Source organism: Rhinopithecus roxellana, chromosome 1, assembly GCF_007565055.1.
Source record: "Rhinopithecus roxellana isolate Shanxi Qingling chromosome 1, ASM756505v1, whole genome shotgun sequence".
NCBI classification, from domain to species: domain Eukaryota; kingdom Metazoa; phylum Chordata; class Mammalia; order Primates; family Cercopithecidae; genus Rhinopithecus; species Rhinopithecus roxellana.
This window is the reverse complement of record NC_044549.1, coordinates 151,961,135-151,985,231: the sequence shown is the minus strand read 5'-3', so window position 1 is coordinate 151,985,231 and position 24,097 is coordinate 151,961,135. Positions and strand designations below refer to the sequence as shown.

Here is a 24,097-nt window from a genome sequence, read left to right as displayed (position 1 = left end):
AAGCATGGCTTTAAACCATTAAATGTGTGTATTTAAACTGAGCATTTATTTTTACATCTTCCTATCCAAATAATCAGGATGTGGTTATCTGTAAGATGATACATCATGATTTTTTCCTATGTACACCCAAGCACAAAAATATATACCTCAGACATAATCATCAATATTATAAACACTAATCATCCTGTGCCATTTATAAGATTACAGAGATGAGGAGAAACCTGGTAAGTGAAATGTACATAAAAATAGTTAAAGGAAATCCACATGGAAAGACATATAAAATTGGGCAATTTTCACATTTGAAACCTATTTTTATGATAAAAAGCAAGAAAGGAAAACATAAACAACTGTAGTTTGTCTTTGATTAAATGGAACAACAATTTCTTTAAAAAAGATATATCAGGCCAGGCATGGTGGCTCACGCCTATAATCCCAGCACTTTGGGAGGCTGAGGCAGGTGGACCACATGAGGTCAGGAGTTCGAGAACAGCCTGGCTGTCGTGGTGAAACTCTGTCTCTACTAAAATACAAAAAATTAGCTGGGTGTGGTGGTGGGCGCCTGTAATCCCAGCTACTCAGGAGGCTGAGGCAGGAGAATCACTTGAACCTGGGAGGCAGAGGTTTTAGTGAGCTGAGATTGCGCCATCGCACTCCAGCCTGAGCAATAGAGTGAAACTCCATCACACACACAAAAAATAAGATATAACAAAGATATGAAATCATTTAAAAAATACAGTTATGTTCTTAGTATATCCTCCTTTATGTAAAGTCAAAGAGACATCAGCAAAATCAGGAGAAGAAGAATACAACTAAGTAGCTGGCTTCCTAAAGTAATCATTAATGCAGGTTTGGATTGGTATTTTCATCAGATAACTATTGCATTCTTATTGGTTATTTTCCCAGTTTAGAGACATAGTTTACTGGGGTTTTTTTTTTTTTAATGCTTACAGAAAAATCTCAGTTCAGATATCAAGTTAGTGAAGAGAATACAGAGAAAATTTACTGCTCCCTTCTAGAAAAAAATGGAATACAGAGAAGTTGCTAGTAACTAGCATTATGAGACAAGATTCTGAAGTAGACTAACTGGTGTCAAAATGACAACTATTTCAGACATTACATGAAAATCAAAATGATATTTGATAAACAAATGTTATAGACAGTGCTAAAATATTGTATCTCAATTTTTTTCTTACCCAACATAGTTAATCCAGATACTATTCTGTTTACATAAAACATTTGTTCACATACCAGCATGTAACATTTATTATTAAAATCTACGCTGCTTCATAGTGACAAGTTGTTTTTTGTTGTTGTTTTCTTAGGAATGTGGGCAAAAGTTTTATTATTTTTTCCATTTTTTGCATTTGAAATACTCTTTGGTGACATCCTAGGCCTAAAATTCTTTGCCATAGACCTTAACTGCTACACAACTGCAAGCAACCACTTGTCAGGGGCTTCCCTCTCTGTAAGTTTTACAGAGGCTACCTGTATTAGTCCATTCTCACACTGCTATAAAGAAATACCTGAGAATGGGTAATTTATAAAGAAAAGAGGTTTAATTGGCTCACAGTTATGCAGGCTGTACAGAAAGCATGGCTGGGGAGGCCTTATGAAACTTACAATTGTGATGGAAAGCAAAGGGGTAGCAGGCACGTCTTCACATGGCCAGAAGAGGAGGAAAAAGAGAGGAGAGGTGCTATATACTTTTAAACAACCGGATCTTGCAATAACTCACTATCAGGAGAGAACAGCGCCAAAGGGAAAATCTGTTCCCATTATCCAGTCGTCTCCCTCCAGGCCCCACCTCCAGCACTAGAGGCAACTCATGGCAGTGGGTTAGCAGTGGCATGCACTCGAGTCTCTGCCTCTGCGCAAACTCACTGGGGGCAAGGAAAGAGCCACAGTAACAAATTCTTCAAGAAAATGTCAAAAACAATCTTGGGACACACCCAAACAAATGTAGTTGTTAAGGAAATATTTATTGATGCCTCATATTCTTTCACATACAGATTATAAATAGTAAATGAGACAGAAGAGGTATGCATGAATGGATTCAATCTTCTCAAAGCTCTTTGGAGATGGGAATTCCTTCTCATTTCACAAAGGAGTATAATGAGCTTGAGTAGGGTAAATGATACATAGTCAAGGTTACACTGATACTAAAGCAAAAACATGACTCAAATCCAATCTTACAGATTCCATTCTCACACCCACTTTCTCTTGACCCCCAGCAGGTTTTCCAAATGATTTTTTTAAAAGAAAATAGAGTTTCTTGAGACTTCTTGTTCACAAAGGATGAAGTTGGAAGGCTTTCCCACTGCCATGTACTAAGCAGCAAAGCTTGGGTTCATGCCTACTTTGTTCTAGCTCATACTCCATGATCTTCCCTCAGTAGAGCAAGGCCCCATTTTACCTACAGTTGTGTAACTTCCAGTAGTCAAACTAGCAGCAGGTCAGCCTGATATAGGCCGTAGATGAGCTTTAGTTGGCTGGATAGTGGCTTTTTAATCTAAAAAGTCAGACACATATAAATAAGGCATCTTTGTGCTCACTACCCAGAATTAACATGTGTAAGATTTTTACATATTTGCTTTAAATTACATATAGATTTAAAACGGATTCCCTTATGTTTTTTCTACCATTGTACTCACTTTTTCATCTCTGCAGATGTAATCATAATCATGAATCAAGTTCCATTTGTTTATATTTTATGTGTATATATTCCAAAATATATGGTATTGCTTTGGGCATTTACAATTTCAGTAAATGGTATAACGTCATGTATTGTTTTATACTTTCCGTTTCTCCACAAAACCGTTTTGTGAAATCCATGCATACAGACAAACATACATTTAAGTTATTTTTTTTAACAGTAAATATGTATTTAAGTCATTTACTTCAAGTCCGTAGTTGGAATAAATCTCAATTAATAAATCTATTTTCTCTTGAATGGGGCACTGGGTTGATTCCAATTTTTGACTACTATAAACAATGAGGCTATGAACTTTCAGATACATGTCTCCATATAAACACTGACAGCTTCTCAGGAATACACACATACCTAGGAGTGAAATAAATGTGTCCTAGGTAAGAGATAAGCATTTTCAACCTTTTTATAGTGTCCAATTTTCTCCAGATGATTGGATTCATTTTCAACTCCACCAGAATTTTTTGTGATTTTGTTTCCTAAAACCATTCTAACATTGCAAGGTTGATCAACTTCTTGCCAATGTAATGTGTGTAAATGGTATTTCACTTCTATTTTTATTTGAATTAAAGAGATTATATGTATTGTGGAAGGTTTTGTTCATTCACTTCTCTGTTCTATGAAATGTGTGTTCATAAGTTTGCCCCATTTTTATTTAGTTGTGTGTCTATCTTTAAAGTTACATTTAAAGGGTTTATTTACATTTTCCAAATGCTAATCTTTCTTTTATGCGTATATTGAAAATACCTTCCATTAAGTAATTTGCCTTTCGATTTTTTATTGTATCTTTATGTAATTTTTCAATTCTGATATAATAACATCTGACAGTTTTTTAATAACAATTTTGAATCTTGCTTATGAAATCCTGACATAACACAAGGACATAAAGAAATTCTCCTAATTGATGGTGGGGGTTTTGAAATTTTGAACTTAAATCTTCTTAGACACTATAGTCTCTCTGCTTCACCACAGACCCAATCAGGACTTATTCTCTAATGCCTTGCCACTGTTACAAATTTCTCCTCAGGTACATATATAATGTCTTAATCTCTAGATTTGAGAGTAAAAAAATAAAGTTACATTAGCTGTATTTCTCAGATTGTGGGTTAGTTTGAAATAAATTATTGTTATAGCTGTACAACCGTAATCCAGGGTCTCCATGGAAAAGAAACCTTGACAGATTTCGTTCTGGGGGATGGACAGCTTCTGTTACATATGATTTACGTTTTGTAGAGATGCACTCCAATGGACTGAAGCTGAATAATTTGGCTTACCATTTGCCTCTAACAGTCCTTTTAGGAGCTTTTGTTTTTTATCTTTACATTCCAAATGAATCAATGCTAACTATGACATATATAACCCTCAGATGCTGGACTGGAGATTGGCAAGTGCACATTTCATCCTGGCTGTGACACTGACACTGTGGAACTCAGGAAAGGTCCTCTCAGTAGATGTAACAACAACAGAGGTAATGGAAACTAACTTAGAGAAATAAATATATATGCTTGACATGTCTTATAAATGATGTTTACATATAAAAGAATATAAATAAATATATTCCATATACATAAATATAACATATTTATATATCATATATTCTATATTTTATATAGAATATATATTTTATAAATATAATGTATATATTTATATATTGCATAGATATTCTTTTGTAAACATGTCATTTCTACTAGAGTAAGAAGGAGGTGCAGCTATCAACAAGAAAATGTACACAAAATAAAATAGAGAAATAACACAAAATCAAGAAAATCAGTATTTCTTCTTGTCTTCTTTTTATTGCCAACATGACATTCAAGGTTGTGAACTTGAAATGAAAAGAGCAGTAATGATGATCTTCTCCTCACAGAGGAGTCAGAGCAAGCCAGTTATCTAAATGTGAAAGGAAACTTAAAAACAAAGACTTGTATTCCTTGAACAAAAAAAGCTTTAAGAGAAAATCCATTATTACAGCCATATTTAATTAAAACAGTTATGTCAGAATGAAGGGCTTTTATGTAAAATTTGAAGTTGTTTGCATGCTAAAATTTGAGTAGTTTTGTTCAAACTTTTAATTACAGTACAAATGTTTTCGTGGTGCTATGACTAAAGTACAAAGAAAAAGAAATGTGGGGGCATCACAAGGAGAAAAATTAGTTTATCTGATCTTATTAGAAACATATTCTTCATGTTTCTTAAATAGCATCAAGTGAGAGTCTCAAATGCGTTATATTGAAGGACAAGTTTTATAAAAGTTTTGTTTTTTTTTAAGATTAAGGATATTTCTTGAAAAAACAATTGTTGAGTGTGTGTTAGTTGGAAAAATAAAAGCATGTTTTTGGAGGATGCTTTGAAAGATAAAAAACCTTTGCCCTTTGAAGGTTTATCTCCTTCTTTAGGATTTATTTCGGGTTATTTCTGCATCATTCCCGTCTCCAGTTTCTATATTGTCAGGATTATACAGGGAAGTGATAGAAGCTAAGATCTCAGTAGTTTGAAACCATATTGTGAGCTTTGTGCTGTCAGTAATAAAGAACTGTGAGAGATTTGTAAATTTCTTTTTATATGACAAAAGTAGTATTGGGGATAACTAGCTTTATAACAGTATTATGGGTGAAATAGAGAAGAGAGAGATAGGAGGTATCAAAGCAAATTGTAAGGTGATTAAGGGAGTACACTAAGCAGTAAGGAGGACTTCATTTAAAGTCACCACTTGGATGACCTGAGGTCACGAGTTGGAGAAAAGCCTGGCCAACATGGTGAAACTCTCTCTCTACTAAAAATCCAAAAGTTAGCTGGGCGTCATGGTGGATACCTGTAGTCCCCACTACTTGGGGAGCTGAGGCAGGAGAATCACTTGAACCTGGGAGACAGAGGTTGCAGTGAGCCAAGATTACGCCAGCCTGTTAACAGAGCAAGACTCCGTCTCAAAAACAAAAACAAAACAAAAACAACAGCAACAAAAAATACCACTGACGGGAATCAAAAATAGCAGCCAGAAGATAGATTGTCCTGCAAGAACTGACCAGACTTAGGGCACATATGACTGGATAAGGAAACAGGAGGCTCAATAGCTTTCAGTTTACATGTCAGACTACAGGTATTTTAAAAGAGACTTGCTTGAGTCAATGATTAAAGGGCTTGAAAATGCTACTCTTTTGTTCTACTGGAGAAAATGAAGAGAACAGAAAAATGTATTAGTCCATTTTCATACTGCTATAAAGAACTGCTCAGTCAGGTGTGGTGACTCATGGCTGTAATCCCAGCACTTTGGGAGGCTAAGGTGGGTGGATCACTTGAGGTCAGGAGTTCAAGACAAGCCTGTCCAACATGGTGAAACTCCATCTCTACCAAAAATGCAAAAATTAGCTGGGCATGGTGGTGACCACCCATAATCCCAGCTACTCAGGAGGCTGACGCAGGAGAATCACTTGAACCTGGGAGGCAGAGGTTGCAGTGAGCCGAGATCAAGTCACTGCACTGTAGTCTGGGCAACAGAGTGAGACTTTGTCTCAAAACAACAACAACAACCAAAAAAACTGCCCAAGACTGGGTAATTTATAAAGGAAAGAGGTTTAATTGACTTATAGTTCTGCATGGCTTGGGAGGCCTCGGGAAACTTACAATCATGGCAGAAGGTGAAGGGAAAGCAAAGCGTATTCTTCACAAGGCTGGCAGGAAGGAGACTGAATTACCAAACGTCTATAAAACCACCAGATCTTGTGAGAACTCACTATCGTGAGAACAGCATGGGATAAATCATCCCCATGATTTAATTACCTCCACCTGGTCTCTCCTTTGACATGTGGGGATTATGGGTATTACAATCCAAGATGAGATTTTTGGTCAGGTCACAGCCAAACCATACCATTTTGCCACTTGCCCCTCCCAAATCTCAGATCCTCACATTTCAAAACACAATCATGCCTTCCCAAGAGTCCTCCAAAGTCTTAACTTATTCCATCATTAACCCAAAAGTCAAGTCCAAAGTTTCATCTGAGACAAGGCAAGTCCTTTCCACCTATGAGCCTGTAAAATCAATAGCAAGTTTGTTACTTCCTAGATACAATGAGGGTACAGGCACTGGACAAATGAACTCACTCCAAATGGGAGAAATTTCCCAAAACAAAGGGGGCACAGACCCCATGCAAATCAGAAATCCTATAGGGCAGTTATTAAACCTTTGGAGATCATTCCAAAACCATTTCCTTTGACTCCATGTCTCACATCCAGGTCATGCTGATGCAAGAGGTAGGTTCCCATGGTCTTGGACAGCTCTGCCCCTGAGGCTTTGCAGGGTACAGCCCCACTCTCAGCAGCTTTCAAGGGCTGGCATTGAATGTCTATGGCTTTTCGAGATGCACAGTGCAAGCTCTCAGTGGATCTATCCAATCTGGGGCCTGGAGTACTGTGGCCCACTTCCCACAACTATACTAGGCAGTACCACAGTGGGGATTCTGTGTTGGGGCTCCAACCCATTTCTCTTCTGCATTGCCCTAGCAGAGGTCCTCCATGAGGGCTCCACCCCTTTAGCAAATTTCTGCCAAGACATCCAGGTATTTCTATACATCCTCTGAAATCAAGGCAGAGGTTCCCCAAACTCAATTATTTACTTCAGTGTACCAGCAGGCCCCAAAACATGTGTAAACCACCAAGGCTTGGGGCTGGAACCCTCTGAAAGAACGACCTGCCTGTATGTTGGCCACCCTTAGCCACAGATGGGATGCAAGGCATCAAGTCCCAAGACTGCATAAAGCAGCAAGGCCCAGGGCCTGGCCTATTAAACCATTTTTCCCTCCTAGGCCTCTGGGCCTGTGATGGGAGGGGCTGCTGTGAAGCCATCTGACATGCCATGGAGACATTTTCCCCATTGTCTTGGCGATTAGCATTTGGCTCCTAGTTACTCAAGCAAATTTCTGCTGCTGGATTAAATTTCTCCTCTGAAAATGGATTTTTCATTTCTATTGCATCATCAGGCTGCAAATTTTCCGAACTTTTTGCTTTGCTTCCCTTTTAAACATAATTTCTAATTTCAAACCATCTCTTTGTGATTAGATAAAACTGAATGCTTTTAAGAGCACCAGCTCATATTTTGAATGCTTGGCTGCTGAGAAATTTCTTCTGCCAGATACCCTAAACCGTCTCTCTCAAGTTCAAAGTTACACAGATCTCTAGGGCCAGGGCAAAATGCCACCAGTCGCTTTGATAAAGCATAGCAAGCGTCAGCTTTGCTCCAGTTCCCAACAAGTTCCTCATCGCCATCTAAGACCAACTCAGCCTGGACTTCATTGTCCATAAAACTATCAGCATTTTGGTAAAAACTATTCAACAAGTCTCTAGGAAGTTTCAAACTTTCCCACATCTTCCTGTCCTTCTGAGCCCTCCAAACTGTTCCAACCTCTGCCTATTTCCCATTTCCAAAGTTGCTTCCACATTTTTGGGTATCTTTATAGCAGCACCCCACTCTCTGTGGTAACAATTTTCTGTTAGTCCATTTTCATACTGCTGTAAAGAACTGCCCAAGAGTGTGTTATTTATAAAGGAGAGAGGTTTAATTGACTTACGGTTCTGCATGGCCAGGGAAGCCTCAGGAAACACAATCATGGTGGAAAGTGAAGGGGAAGCAAAGTACCTTCTTCAAAGGCAGTGGAAAGAATGGATGCAGGAGGAACTACCAAACACATAAAACCAGCAGCTCTCATGAGAACCCACTCACTATCACAAGAACCGCATGAGAGAAGCTGCCTCCATAATTCAATTACCTCCCCCGATCTCTCTTTTCACATTTGGAGATGATGAGGATTACAATTCAAGATGGTATGTTGGATGGGAACACAGTCAAACCATATCAAAAGACAATAGAAGGAATAATCTTAGAAGAAAAACAGAAAGTGAAGAAAAGTCAAAATCAATGTCTATAGTCTGGCACATGGAAGAATCACTAGAAGCGGGAAGGGAAGAGATTCCCCAGAGCTAAAAATTTTTCCCACATGGGAATATTCTCACAATCTTAGAGAAAAAGCAGTATTTGTGGGACTACAGAATGACTAAAGATTGTTAGTAGGAGCATTTAAGAAATGCTATCATTGGGCCTCAGAGAGGAAAAGACAGACCTCACAAACTGAACAGCTATAGATTTATGACTTGGATGAAGTGCAAAGTGGCAACATGTGTAAGAAACAAACAAGAAAATTGACATGGTACACAAAGTTATTGGGATATCTCAGACACATTGCGGACACAAATACTTGTTGATAAATCACAGAGATAGAGAATGTGAGATGCTTAGACACAGAGACTAAATTTTTATTTTTGTATCCTTCATGTCCAATGCAGAACCTAGTACATAGTGGATTAGTAATGGCTTGAGTTAGTAAATAATGAATGAATGGTAAAAAGAAAATAGCATGAGATTTGGTTTGGAATTCATTTAATAAATATTCATCAGAAATTTGCTGAATACTAACTATGAGCAAAATATGAGATGAAGCATGAAATAAATCAAATGAAAGACTAATTAGACAAACGCATTGATTCAAGATTCAACCTAATAACAAATACAAATGTATTATAACCAACCTGGCACAAGGCAAAAAATAATAAGTGCAATGATGAAAGAGGTATATAGCAAAGCACTATGGGAATGATAAGGAAGGATGAAATTGTTGCTGGAAAAGAATCTTACAAAATGATTGGTAAATATGCTAAATGTTAAAGGCATTCCAGGAGTTTTTCTTTTCTTTTCTTGTCTTGTTTTTTTCCCTTGGTTTTACCCCTCTTCTACGTGTTTCAGTCCCCAAAGATCTAGCAGTCTCTATGGGAAATAACTTCATAAGAAATTATAAGTCCAGGCACGGTGACTCATGCCTGTAATCCCAGCACTTTGGGAGGCCGAGGCTGGTGGATCACCTGAGGTCAGGAGTTTGAAACCAGCCTGGCCAACACGGTGAAACCCTGTCTCTACTAAAAATACAAAAAATTGGCCAGGCATGGTGGTGGGCGCCTGTACTCCCAGCTCTCTGGGAAGCTAAAGCAGGAGAATCACTTGAACCCGGGAGGTGGACATTGCAGTGAGCCAAGATCACACCGTTGCACCCCAACCTTGGCAACAAGTGTAAAAGTTTGTCTGAAAAAAAATTATAAAATGTTACATGATGAGAATGTCAGCTAACGGTAGCAAAAGCCAAATGCATATATACATACTTGAAGTCTCTTTGTCTAAATGAATGGAATCACCTTTCCTTACCTTGTAGGTCTTTGATTCTGGAGTCATAGATGTGCAGTCGACACCCACAGTCAGGGAAGAGAAATCAGCCACTGATCTGACAGCAAAGCTCTTGCTTCTTGATGAATTGGTGTCCCTAGAAAATGATGTGATTGAGACAAAGAAGAAAAGGAGTTTCTCTGGTTTTGGGTCTCCCCTTGACAGACTCTCAGCTGGCTCTGTAGATCACAAAGGTAAACAGAGGTAAGTGAACTCTTAGAAAAGGAAAGTTTTTATTTTCTAATTATTTTATTCTGGATTCTAAAACAGAGAATTCCACATGAAAAATACAGTGAAAACTTTGTATAGAAACAGATTTGACAGCATGTTAGCTAATCTATAGGTTTAATAATACAGTTTTCAAAATAACTGTTTAGGGAGCAAAATGACTGCCACAGTGTGCATTAGTATTTCTGTCCTAACGTTTCCTAAGTAAGATTCTGTCTTATGCAGATATAAAACAGTTATTATAAGACATTACTGCATTAGGGAGGTGACGCAAAATGTGTGCTCAGTGGTAGAAATGTTCTGGTGAGTTGAGTTTTCCATTTGCTAGAGGTAACTGGAATACCCTTTGGTCTTTACCGTTGATACAAACCTTTCCAAATTGTGTGAATGAATCTAAGTGAAAAGCTCTCAGAACTTGGAGTCAGAACACATGTGTTTCTGTCAAATTTCTGTTTCTTTCCATGTGACTTGTAAAGTATCTTATCCTCTCTGACACTCAGCTTATTTATCCACAAAGTGAGAACAATTACTTGGTTCCATAAAATTCAAATAAGATAATCAAATGTAAGTGCTTCATAGAATGCTAATTATTATAATAGATTTAGAGTAGTGAAACATCCCTTTAGGTCAGTAATTTAAAGTCATCATTTCAAACTTAGTTCCTTTTCTTCAATATCTGTTCTTCATACTGTACATTTCGTATTAGAAGTGGCACAAAAGACCACCTAAGTACCATAGACAGACACCTGGGAAATTGACCCAAGATTCCTTTTGTTCGCCCTGAACATTTCTCACTAAACTCTGTAAATACTGTTTGCCTTATATATTAGAAAAGGAAATTAAGTTTATCACAGCACTATTCACAATAGCAAAGTCATGGAATCACCTAAGTGTCCAACAGTGGTGGACTGGATACAGAAAATATGGAATGTAGACACCATGGAATACTATACAGTCATAAAAAAGAAAAGAATAAAATTATATTCTTTGCAGCTACATGGATGCAGCTGGATGCCATTATTCTAACTGAATTAATACAGAAACAGGAAATCAGATACTAGATGTTCTCACTTGTAAGTGGAAGTTAAACAGTGGGTATCCATGGGCATAAAGATGAAAACAATAGACCCTGGGGGCTCTAAAAGGGGGAAGGGAAGAGGGAGGAGTTGATAAACTACCTACTGAGTATTATGTTCACTATTTGGGTGATGGGTTCACTAAAAGCCCAAACCCCAGGATCGCCCAATATACCCACGTGGCAAACCTACATATGTATACCCTGAATCTAAAATAAAATATTTTTTAAAAATACTTTGTAAAAGATAAAATTTAATTCAAATAAATAAATAAGAAAATTTTAGGAGCTTCAGTAGTGCAACTAGTCAGTGTGCAGTACTTACAAAACAGGAAGCATTAGACTTACCTCATATATGAATATCTACACAAAAGTCATAGATAAAATGTTAGCAAATAGAATCCAACAGCACTTTTAAAAATATAATACATTTTGACCAAGGGGGGCTTATTCTAGGAAAGTAAATATGAGTTAATATTAGTAATTATATAATGTAATCTTTCATATTAATAGAACAATAGATAAAAATCATATGATTATATCAATAGATGACAGAAGAGGTATTTGACAAAATCAAATATTTATTAACATCTAAGGAAGTGCAATGGAATAAGAACTGAGAAACGCTTTTTAAACATGATGTATATATATGCGTGTGTTTGTATTTTAGCCCAAAAGCCAGTATCTTATTTAATGGTTGAGGCACGTACTGTGTTCTTAAGTCAAAAAACTCAAAAGCGGCCGGGCGCGGTGGCTCAAGCCTGTAATCCCAGCACTTTGGGAGGCCAAGACGGGCGGATCACGAGGTCAGGAGATCGAGACTATCCTGGCTAAGATGGTGAAACCCCGTCTCTACTAAAAAATACAAAAAACTAGCCGGGCGAGGTGGCGGCGCCTGTAGTCCCAGCTACTCGGGAGGCTGAGGCAGGAGAATGGCGTAAACCCGGGAGGCGGAGCTTGCAGTGAGCCGAGATCCAGCCACTGCACTCCAGCCCGGGCGACAGAGCGAGACTCCGTCTCAAAAAAAAAAAAAAAAAAAAAAAAAAAAAACTCAAAAGCAGAAACATGTCATCTCCACTTAAGTTAAATTACAAACTTAACACAATTCTAATAAAAAGTGCCATCAGTGTTGATGATAAAGTTCATTTAAAAGAATAAAAGCTAGCATAGCCAGAAAAACTCTGCAAAAGAGACAGAAAAAAAAGAGCCCTACCAGATATTAGTAAGCAAAAGAATATAGTTTGAATAAGTGATGTTGGGATATGACGAAAAAGATAAAATTAATTCATTCTCAAACTATACATTATGATAAATTCTAAATGCATCAGAGATTTGATTGAAGAAATAGATGAACCTATATAGGTACTAGAAGAAGACATTATTGGAAGTTCTACATAGAGAAGGAATAGAGAAAGTCTTCTAAATTCAGATGTAAAATTTGAATAGAAAAAATAAGGAAAAAATTAATTACATATTTTAAAATTTTAATGACAAAAGATACCATAAAACAAAGTAAAAACACAAAGAATAAACTGGAAAAAATGTTTGTAACTTAAATCAAAGGGTTACTATATTTAATATATAAAGAACCTTGAAAAATAAAGAAGAAAAAGAACAAACTATAGAAAAATTGGGGTAAAAAACAGTAGTCGATTCACGAAAAAAACGCAAATTGCCTTTAGTCATGTGAAAAGATGCACACCATTCTTGTTATAAGAAAAAAGTGTACTATGATTTTACTGATATACAATTCCTCACCTGACAGATTGGTAGAAATGGATTTTTGAAAAACCAGAATAATTACTGAGGCTATGAGAAAAAGGCATTCCCACGTGGTGCTGATTGGAGTGCAAAATGGAACCTACATGGAGGCGAATGTCGCAATATCCAGCATAGTGTATGTGTGCTTACTTTTTGGCCCAGCCTTCCTCCTATTTCTAGATATCTCTCCCAAATATATACTAGTAAAAATGTGTTTAGAAGAAGAAAGCATGCATAAGGCTGTTCATTTCAGAACCACTTTTTATAAACTTTTTATTTAAAAAATAAAATTATAAGCAAAATACAGAAAAATATTGACACCTGTGATAACAAAGAAATGACTCTTAAGGGCAGTTTGTTGTCCGGGGGGAATAACTCTTTTTCAGAGGAGGCTTACTGGATCCTTTAAGTGAAAAGTGGTGTTGACAGACGGCCATCTGGGCATTAGGGTTGCTAATTTCTCTTGGATTAGTGATTGCTTTTAGGAATTTTAGAGGACAGACTGAGTTATGAGTGCATGCTGATATTAATCAGAAACATAAATTTATACTAATATGAATGTTTTTTGGACATTTTGAAATCATGCCATATCAGGTGTTATAATTTTATTTAACATGTTCAACTTACAACTTTATTTCATTTTTTCCATGCCATGAATCCCCTTTCTTATTTGCATCAAGAATGACAGAATTTGATTATCAAATAAATACATATTTGCTTTATTTCACAATACAAACTCAACCATCTCAGAATAGCAATACCAAGATTATCACCAGCAATACGATTTCTCAAAATAGTTTGTAGTTAATAATTTTACTAATGCTCAGATTGTCATACTTTAGCTAATTAGAACTTCCTCAAATTGGCTCTTGAGTTCTTTTGAACTGAAATTAGAAATAACAAGTTTCCTTGCTATCAGGTATGACAAGATATTCAAGCTCACTTCGTACATTTTCTTCCCCAACTCTGCCTGGGGAAACAAAATTATGAGTTTTATAAAGAAATATTGTGCAAAGGAGGATTGTAATATTTAAGGTTCATTTACAATGGGCATTTGGCATCGACAGAACAAGTATTTCTATGCATACATTCAACATTTTGCAGCATATTTACATTCAAGTTACATTTCCAAATTCTATGCCAAATAGAGTCTAACTCACCATCACAAATCCCTCAGATATTACTAAAATCCTATTTATTTGGTAGGAGTGCAGTATTATCTTATTAGAAAATAATTTTATGTTCCTACTAGATAAACTGTATTTTTACTACTTCAACGAAATTCACTGACATTTTCTTCCTGGTTGAATGCATTAAATCTGTTTAAATCTATGACTGAAAAATCTTTAGAAAATGTTAGTTATCGGCCGGGCGCGGTGGCTCAAGCCTGTAATCCCAGCACTTTGGGAGGCCGAGACGGGCGGATCACGAGGTCAGGAGATCGAGACCATCCTGACTAACACGGTGAAACCCTGTCTCTACTAAAAATACAAAAAACTAGCCGGGCGATGTAGTGGGCGCCTGTAGTCCCAGCTACTTGGGAGGCTGAGGCAGGAGAATGGCGTAAACCCGGGAGGCAGAGCTTGCAGTGAGCTGAGATCCGGCCACTGCACTCCAGCCTGGGTGACAGAGCAAGACTCCGTCCCAAAAGAAAAAAAAAAAAAAGAAAATGTTAGTTATCAATTCATTGTTTTTGAAAACATATAAATGAAGAGAACATTAAACCTACCTTTCTTATATGACCTTCACCAATAATAGTAGAGAAGGTGGAATTTTCTCTTTATAGAATTTTTGCATCTAAAACAATCAAGAAATTGTGCAATTAGTAAATGAGATAGAAATTTCTCTTTATAAAATTATTTTGGCTAAAAAATGACAGAATTAGAAAACTTCTGTTTTGCAAACCCTAATGAAATGATGGATCTAGACAATTATCATTAACTACTGTTAGCAAGTCATTATATGCCTTCTGATAATAGAATCCAGCACTACCTATAAAATAGTACTGCCAAAAGCAGTCTTTTCTCTAGATCTATACATACCAATTTTCAGGAAATGTGAAAGACAGAAGTGAGTTCAGCGACACTACGGGGATGCAAATAGCAAAATCCAGACTGTGGGAAACTGCAGGACAAATAATCCAGTTTCTTCCATAAATAAATTACAGCGTTTGAAGGGATTAAAAAAGAGATAGAAAGGGAAGGGGATTCTAAAGTAGAGGGATTTATTAACCAGTTAAAACGTTTTACGTGTCCTTATTGAAACAATGATCCTTTAAAAAATTAATACACATAACAGACAATTGTGAATGTGAACAGTAATTATTTGGTGATGTTAAATAACGATTATTTACTTTTAAATATGAAATGATATGGACCTTTAAAATGAGAGCGATACCTCAGTTAAATATTTAAATATGAAAGTATTCATCTGATTTAAAAAAAATAATATATGAGTGGTAGTGGAATGGTTGAAGTAAGATTTGCAGTAAGCTGATAATTATTGACTTAGAATGGTGTGCACATGGGAGTTTGTTATACTATTCTATTTTGTCATATGTCTGAACTATTTTATAGTAAATTCCTTTAAAAACTAAGCAATGAGATAAACAGCGATCAGACCTGGTAAAAGAGTAAATAAATTAATCACATAAGTTCAAGAAAATGACTCAATATGTCAAAAACATATGAAGAATAGAATAAAACAAATTAATGTATAGTTTAATAAGAACTTTATGGGAACAAATAAGAGAAAAATAATTACTATTTAAATAACTTTTGGCCCAAGTGCAGTGATTCACAGTTGTAATCCCAGAACTTCGAGAGGCCAAGGTGGGTGGATCACTTGAAGTCAGTAGTTCAAGACCAGCCTGCCTAATATGGTGAAACCCCGTTTCTACTAAAAATACAAAAAAATTAGCTGGGCATGGTGGTGGGCGCCTGTAATCCCAGCTACTCGGCAGGCTGAGGCACAAGAATAACTGGAGTCCAGGAGGCAGAGGTTGCAGGGAGCCAAGATCGCACCACTGCACTCCAGCCTGGGCGACAGAGTGAGGACTCAGTCTCAATAAATAAATAAGTAAATAAATAAATAAATAAATAAATAAATAAATAAATAACAGGATATTTTATCAATACTTTTCAAGAAATAGTGAAAACATTTTCAAATTCAGTAATTAAAACAAATTTTGGCACACATAACTAGTGCCCTTTCTGACAGGGTAAGTGGATTATTCTGCTAAGAGAAAATCTTGTAGGAGATGGCTCAGAGGCGTAAACATTAAGGGCACATTCTTGCCTGGGCGCGGTGGCTCACGCCTGTAATGGGAGGCAGAGGCGGGTGGATCACCAGGTCAGGAGATGGAGACCATCCTGGCCAAGGTGGTGCAACTCCGTCTCCACTAAAATACAAAAAATTAGCTGAGCGCGGTGGTGGGAGCCTGCAGTCCCAGCTACTCAGGAGGCTGAGGCAGGGGAATCGCTTGAACCTGGAAGGCAGAGGTTGCAGTGAGCTGAGATCCGGCCACTGCGCTCCAGTCTGGCGACAGAGCAAGAGTCCGTCTCAAAAAAAAAAAAAAAAAAAAAAAAAAATTCTTAAAAGGGCTAAGTAGCATGAGAACTCACTACTAGGTGATAAGAATAAGAAATGGGACAAGAAATGAAATTGGGAAGGAGAGTCGGGGGTCACAAAGGAATGCTGCATTCTGCAACCATTCATACTGTTGCCCTCTGGAATGTGCAGTGCAAAACCCATACAACCTTAGTCAATATCCCTGGAGCTAGATTGCAAAGGTTTCATCCAATGCTGTATAAAGCAAGAAAAGAATTCAGTAGAATAATTGATGACCCTAGAAAATTAAAAATGAACTGTTTCTTTTCCCCTTTTCTCTCCTTTACCTTCACCTCCTACTATTTCGAGAAGTTTGGCAGTGTTAAGGAGCGCAAGGCATTTGCACAGAAGCTCATCCATGGGCTTCGAAAGTTGAGAATTCCTCCTAATATATACTCTTTAGTCTTTTACATTTTTTTATAGTTGATAATTTATGCATTTAAATTAAATTCCAAGGACACTTCCTCTGAGATGTTTCGGCAGCAATTTTTTTTTTATATATATATACAGGAATTCCTCTTTTTGTCCTTAAAGCAAATAGGAAATTTGTTTTGTATATTCCAGAAGTAGAAAATGATGAAAGATAAATAATGTTATTGAATAAAATATTTCTATTGACATTTCTGAGTTTTAGTTAGAAACAATTTCAGACTTGTTTTGAGGTGTAATGATAGTTCAAACATAATACAGTGTTAAAATTTTCTCTCATCTGTTACTAAGGCTTCAACATCATTAAAAAAATTACATATATATATCACATACATATAAACCACAAGACTAAAATGTCACATATTTAGTAACAAGAATGTATAGCTTGCAATTTTGCAACCTTTATGTAAAAATAAAATTTTATAAAAATTATAATAATTTCGCTTAGAAGAGCTGTACTGAGGGTTATTTACTGCTATTTTTTCAAATTCTATGAGACAAGAATTTTCCTCCTTCCTTATGTGTTGTTAGATTTTTCACAAGACCAGGAATTATTTGTTACTGCTATACGCATAAGTGTGCACAAAAACTTCATGAGTTTCTTATAAATGTCTGTGGTTTTCATGTATATGCCCTCATGTTTTTCCCTTTATCAGGCACACATTCTCTATCTTCTCATACTTACTAAGAGAAGGTAATACATCTGAGATGCACTTTCCATACTCTGTGCTTAAAGATCACATACATCACTTAATTCAGGGATTCATAAACTTTTTGTGTCATAGGTCACTGTAGCAGTTTGGTGAAAGCTATGAACCCCTTCTCAGAATATTTTTTTGAGAGTGATAGAATTTATAAGAGTTCAAAGGTTACCCACTGTTTAGAAACAGAATTATCAAAAACAATTTTTAAAATTAATTTGCCATATAACATATATGAAATATTTTAAATATTTTATTTATTAATACCTAAAATAAGATGTAAAGATATGTCTGCAAACAATAGCTGTAGCTGGGTGCAGTGGCTCATGCCTGTAATCTCAGCACTTTGGGAGGCTAAGGCAGGCAGATCACCTGAGGTTAGGAGTTCGTGACCAGCCTGGACAACATGGTGAAATCCTGTCTCTACTAAAAATACAAAATTCAGCCAGGCGTGGTGGCACTCATCTGTAATCCCAGCTACTCGGGAGGCTGAGGCATGAGAATCGCTTGAACACGTGGGAGGCAGAGGTTTCAGTGAGCGGAGATTGTGCCACAGCACTCCAGCCTGGGTGACAGGGAGACTCTGCCTCAAAAAAGAAATTGTTGTAACTAGTGCAGAACATAATCATTTCAAAGTATCTATGATAACTAAAATGTGCTTTGAAAGTATCTGTGATTTATGTGAGTAACAATGTTCAGACACAACTATTACTATTATTTCTTTTCTATATTCGTAAAGTAAATGCTATTTTTTTTATTATTTTTATTTTATTTTTATTTTTTTTTTGAGATGGAGTCTTACTCTGTTGCCTAGGCTGGAGGGCAATGGCTTAATCTTTTTTTTTTTTTTTAGATGCAGTTTTGTTCTTGTTGCCCAGACTGGAGTGCAATGGTGAGATCTCGGCTCACTGCCTCCTTCACCTCCCAGATTCAAGTGAGTCTCCCGCCTCAGACTCCCGAGTAGCTGGGATTATGGGCATGGGATAATAGGTGCCTGCCACTATGCCTGGCTAATTTTTGTATTTTTAGTAGGGACTGTGTTTCTCCATGTTGGCCAGGCTGCTCTCGATCTCCTGGCCTCAAGTGATCCACCCACCTCTGCCTTTCAGAATGCTGGGATTACTGGCATGAGCCACTGTGTTCGGTCATAAATGTTATCTTTCATTTACAGATTAATGGAACTAAAGATGTAACCCTTTCCCATCTACATGTATAGGCCCCAGAATTATATTGCTACATAATCCCAGATTTTAAAACTCTGAGTCACCAGGGTACAAAATGTATTATTTAATTCTAAAATACTACAGAATATCAGAAAAGAAAAAGAAAATTAACTGTACTTTCAAAAAGGTCCACCAGGAGATGGAAACAAAAAAACTCATGAAAGCTAGGGAAAACAAAGATGAAAAGAAACAAATATAAAAAGCTAAACAGGGAAAACCCTATATCAGATCATATTAACTTGAAACGAAGAACCACCCGTTGTTTCCTATTGTGTATTGCTTAACATATTTTTACCTGAATAGGACACTAGTTTCATTTTCTGATTCATGTGCAAATTACTTCAATTCTCCGGGCAACACTAACTCAACTATACTTTGAAGCCCAAAATATTTTCCTCATTTCCATTCACTTGTTTAGAGTCTGAAGTGATCATTTTATTTCTGTTTTCTTGTTTTCGTTTTTTGAGATGGAGTCTTGCTCTGTCGCCCAGGCTGGAGTGCAGTGGCAGAATCTCAGCTTACTGCAAGCTCCACATCCCGAGTTCTAGAGATTCTCCTGCCTCCGCCTACCGAGTAGCTGGGACTCCTGATCTCAAATGATCTGCCTGCCTCAGCCTTCCAAAGTGTTGGGATTACAGGTGTGAGCTACCAAGCACTGCCTTTTCTCTGGAAAAAATAGTATCTACTATCTGAATGACTCTTTAACATTAGAAGATATTGATGGCTAGGCGCAGTGGCTCACGCCTTTAATCCCAGCACTTTGGGAGGCCGAGGCAGGCAGATCATCTGAGGCTGGGAGTTTGAGATCAGCATGACCAACATGGTGAAACCGCATCTCTACTAAAAATACAAAATTTGCCGGGTGTGGTGGCTCATGCCTGTAATCCCAGCACTTTGGGAGGCTGAGGCAGGCAGATTGCCTGAGGTCGGGAGTTCAAGACCAGCCTGACCAGCAAAGTGAAACCCCGTCTCTACTAAAAATATAAAAGTTAGCCGGGTGTTGGTGGCACGCTCCTGTAATCCCAGCTCCTTGGGAAGCTGAGGCAGGAGAATCGCTTGAACTCGGGAGGCAGAGGTTGCAGTGAGCCAAGATCGCACCATTGCACTCCAGCCTGGGCAACAGAGTGAGACGTCATCTCAAAAAAAGAAAGAAAAGAAAAGAAAAGTAGTGACTTTTTTCAGGAGCATACCTCCCTGGAAGAGATCACGCAAGGAGTGGCCAGGAAAAAAGTATCCTGACCTCTCACCTGCTCTTCCTCTATTCTGTCTTCCCCAAATTATCTATTGCTTGATCCACACCAAAGCCAGAGGGCACAGGAACATTTATGTGTTCCAAAAAGCTCAGCCTTCTAGGACTAAAAGTAGGGTGAGAAAAGGCAGCGTGTGTCTGAGAGCAGAGGGAAGACAGCCAGCAAAATTATACACATTTTGGAGATTTAGGTCAAGAAACACTTTGCTCCAGAATATTGTTATTATATCGCCTAATTGAAAGAGAAAAACTCCATAGGTCATAATCAGAAAAAAACAGTTTTTCCTCCCATCCCCTGCATTCCAACCCACTCAGGGGGAGTTGTTGTTCCCTACCCCTTGAATAAACCAAAAGGCAGGTATTAATGGCTCTACTGGTCACGTCAAAATAATAAGAATCCCTCTAGTTACTTGTACTAGAAAAATAACCATATAATAGTAATTCAAATAACCATTATTATATGTGACCTCAAACCATGAATATTAATAAAGCTTCTCTTTCCCCTAGCTTGGACCCCATTCATCCTGGAAGGCTTCAGTGGGAAGGAGCTTGTGGCCATTTTATATTCACACTCTCCCCTACCACAATAGGCTGCCTTTTGTCTCCTCCAGAACTGGGGATGGAGATGCATGCAGAGAAGTAAAACAAAGTCTTACTTGACTTAATATCATGACCTGTCTTTGTGGTCTCATGACTTTGCTGAATGCTCAAAGCTGACTCATTGTGGAATGTTTCTGGGAGTCACATAACCCCCAGTGTGAATAGTAACATAGATGTCCTTGCCTCCAAGAATACTCCTCTTCTGGCAGGTCTGGCAGGTTATGCCCCTCATCCTCATCCTATTCTCCCGTCTTCTGCATTTGACACCACCATCAGCATCCTGCTGGGTTTGCTTCACCCTGGCAGAAAGCCCTTGGGGCAAGGTCCCTTCTATAATTGACCCAGGCTCACTCTCTCCACATGCTCTACATCTGCCCACAGAAAACCCACATCCTTGACTCTGGTTACTGAAAGTGAAGCTGTTCTTGGTGCAGTCATCTCTCCAGTCTAGTATCAAGCCAGTTCTCACAGTTTCTTGCCCTTTAGATTTCATAGACACTATTTGATGAGGTTCACCATGCTTCAATGGGCATATTTTAAACTCGAAGTGTTTTTCCTCAAAGCCCTTTCCCCATATGAAGGAAGAGGGGAAATGCCATTGTTTTTCAATAACTTGCTCCCAAGAAATTCTCCTTTCCTGAGCTATTCAGTAGGAATCCTTTTATTGGATTGAAGTTGGAAAAGATTAGTTTGTAGCAACCTCCTTCGGAAATACTACATAAGTCTAGCACCTCACTTTGGAATGCAAAACGAAATACTTCCCACATACTTCCTCTCTACCTTTCTCTCTGTCTCTTTTTTATTCAGCCTTTTAAAGCTACAGCAAAAAACTGAGAAAGCATCCCATTTTAGTATTCTGGCACACTACTTTTTAAAAACCTCTATCACACACTAAGAAGGAGGTATTGTTACCAGAAAGAGGTCCCAAACCAGACCCCAAGAGAGGATGCTTGGATCTCACACAGGAAAGAATTTGAGGCGAGTCCACAGAGTAAAGTGAAAGCAATTTTATTACAGAAATAAAGAAACAAAAAAATGGCTACTCCATAGACAGAGTAGGGCCCAAAAGCAAGAGAAGGAATGTGTCCACTTTAGATATAATGCTTGTTTACGTATAAGATAATAAAGCAAAAAAAAAGAAAACATCTTTGGGGAGATGCGCACTACTACAAGGGCTTATGACAAAGGACTGTTAATGTTTGTGTAACTACTGTCTTCCACAATAATTTATATTATTATATTTAAAGTGAAACTTATTTTTAAACTGAGAATGCTTTTGTTCTTATGATATCATAACATCAGGACATTTCCTGGGCCTACTAAGTCCTGGATCTCTTCCATCAACATTATTAACATGTTTTCTTAACTGTAAACATCCTCTGACTAAAATGCCTAACCTTCTGGGAATGCTGTCCAGCGAGTCTTAGCCTCATTTTACCCAGCCCCTATTCAAGATGGAGTCTCTTTGGTTCAAATGCCTCTGACATTAGGATCCACATATTATTATGTTTTCAGAGAGACAAAATGATTTCCCTGAGATTATGTTAATATAAATTACATGCCAGATTGTTTAACTCCAAGGCCATGACTTTCCACTTAATTTCTTTGCACAAAGCTACTAGAGCAAGCAAGAGGGGAAAAACGGCAGCGAGAGCAGGCAGTGAGGCAGATGCTTACATTCCTGTGAGGTTCTGATTAGCCTAAGTAAATCTACGTTTTACATGTGAAATGAGGAAGTAGAGGGAAGAGTCAATTATGCGTTGCCTCAAGTGACTTTCTACAAAGAAATTAAAGTTCTGTGTGAATAAGGTATTTGTCAAAGGCCAGGAATAGTAAGATTCACTTAGAATATATTCATTAAAGGAATACTTTTAGAATTACTGTATCCATGATATATCCTACCAGGACTGCAGCTATCTGAATTCTTGCCTCCTCAGAAGAAAGACTTTGACTGAGGAGCATAAAGCAGAAGAAGAGACCTAGGCAAGTTTTAGAGTAGGGGTTTATTAAAAAGATTTAGAGCAGGAATGAAAAGTAAGCTACACTTGGAAAAAGGCCAAGCGGACATCTTCCTGTTTGACCTTGGCCTTACGGTTTTATATGCTGACCTACTTCCGGCATCTGGCATCGCTCTTTCAGTGGAATGCCCCTAGAAGGTCATGTACCAGTTAAACGCCACCATTTAACCTCTTAAAGCACATGCTTGAGCCCACTCACCCAACTCCTGAGATCTTATCAGGAAGCTGCTGATCACCAGTTTCAGATATTTCTGATCTATAGAGAAACTGCCTTTCTCTGTGCTGGCTGTTACCAATTATTACTTTAGAGAGGCCGTGTGACAAATGCTTGACCATCACCTATGGTTACCTGACTTTCCTGGTGGGGTGTGGGGGCCGTCTTCTGCTCCGTTCCTGTTCATGCCCCAGTACAGCTCTATGCACTGTAACAATAGGTTGAGGCTAAAGTTGAGACTAGCAATGCCAGATTCAATTTGTCAGGTATGATTGCCCTTCTTGACAAAAATCCCAAAGATTACGGTAAAAATTCTAACATTTTCTTTTCTTTCTAACTCGTTGTGAAGAAATGCCACAGAACTAGGCCAATCACGGCATCTCAAAGTTTATGCTTTTCTTTTTTAGCCCTTATTTGGTCATCTCCAGAGGACGTAGTTGAGAACGAGCTCCATTTCAGGTGTGAGAAAACAGAAAAGGGATTCAGTATTAATCGAAATGTGACTGAGGCATTTCTCAATCAATAGAGGTGTATTTGGCCAAAGTTGAAGATACTCGCGGGGAAAAAGAATCCAAGTCCCAGGAGCACCTGTGACCTGTGCTTTTTCCAAAGCGTGTTTTCAAGGGGAAAGAGCATGCAGGAGGGGGAAAAAGGCAGGAAGGGCAGGCAGTGAGGCAGATGCTTCCATTCTTGTGAGGCTCTGACGAGCCTCAGTAAATCTACATTTTACATATGACAAGAGCAAGTAGAGGGAAAAGTCAGTGACGCATTCTCTCGTGCTCAGTAAATCTACAGTTTACATAAGATAAAGTAAACATGTGTAAAGAGGGAATAGAGGAAATTAGGCTGTGATATGGGGTTGTGGAATTATAGCTCAGTTTAGAAACAGAAGGAAGGCAGTAGTATTGACTCAGTTTTCGAACTTAACTTTCCCTTTGGCATAGTGATTTGAGGAGATTCCATGTTCTTTCACAACAGTGTGTTGCCCTTTTAAGTGCTGCCTTCTTAAACAATGGGAAATGCCT

General features: G+C 37.8%; 1 protein-coding gene across 1 annotated transcript in view; it reads left to right on the top strand.

The window, feature by feature from the left end:
- The first annotated feature begins 4,073 nt into the window (after window positions 1–4,073).
- Window positions 4,074–24,097, top strand: part of OSTN (osteocrin) — a 31,249-nt gene continuing 11,225 nt past the window's right edge. The window contains exons 1-2 of the mRNA XM_010385839.1: window positions 4,074–4,175; window positions 9,955–10,169. Of these exons, the coding sequence (XP_010384141.1) occupies window positions 4,074–4,175; window positions 9,955–10,169 (317 nt within the window). The remainder of the gene's footprint in view (window positions 4,176–9,954; window positions 10,170–24,097) is intronic.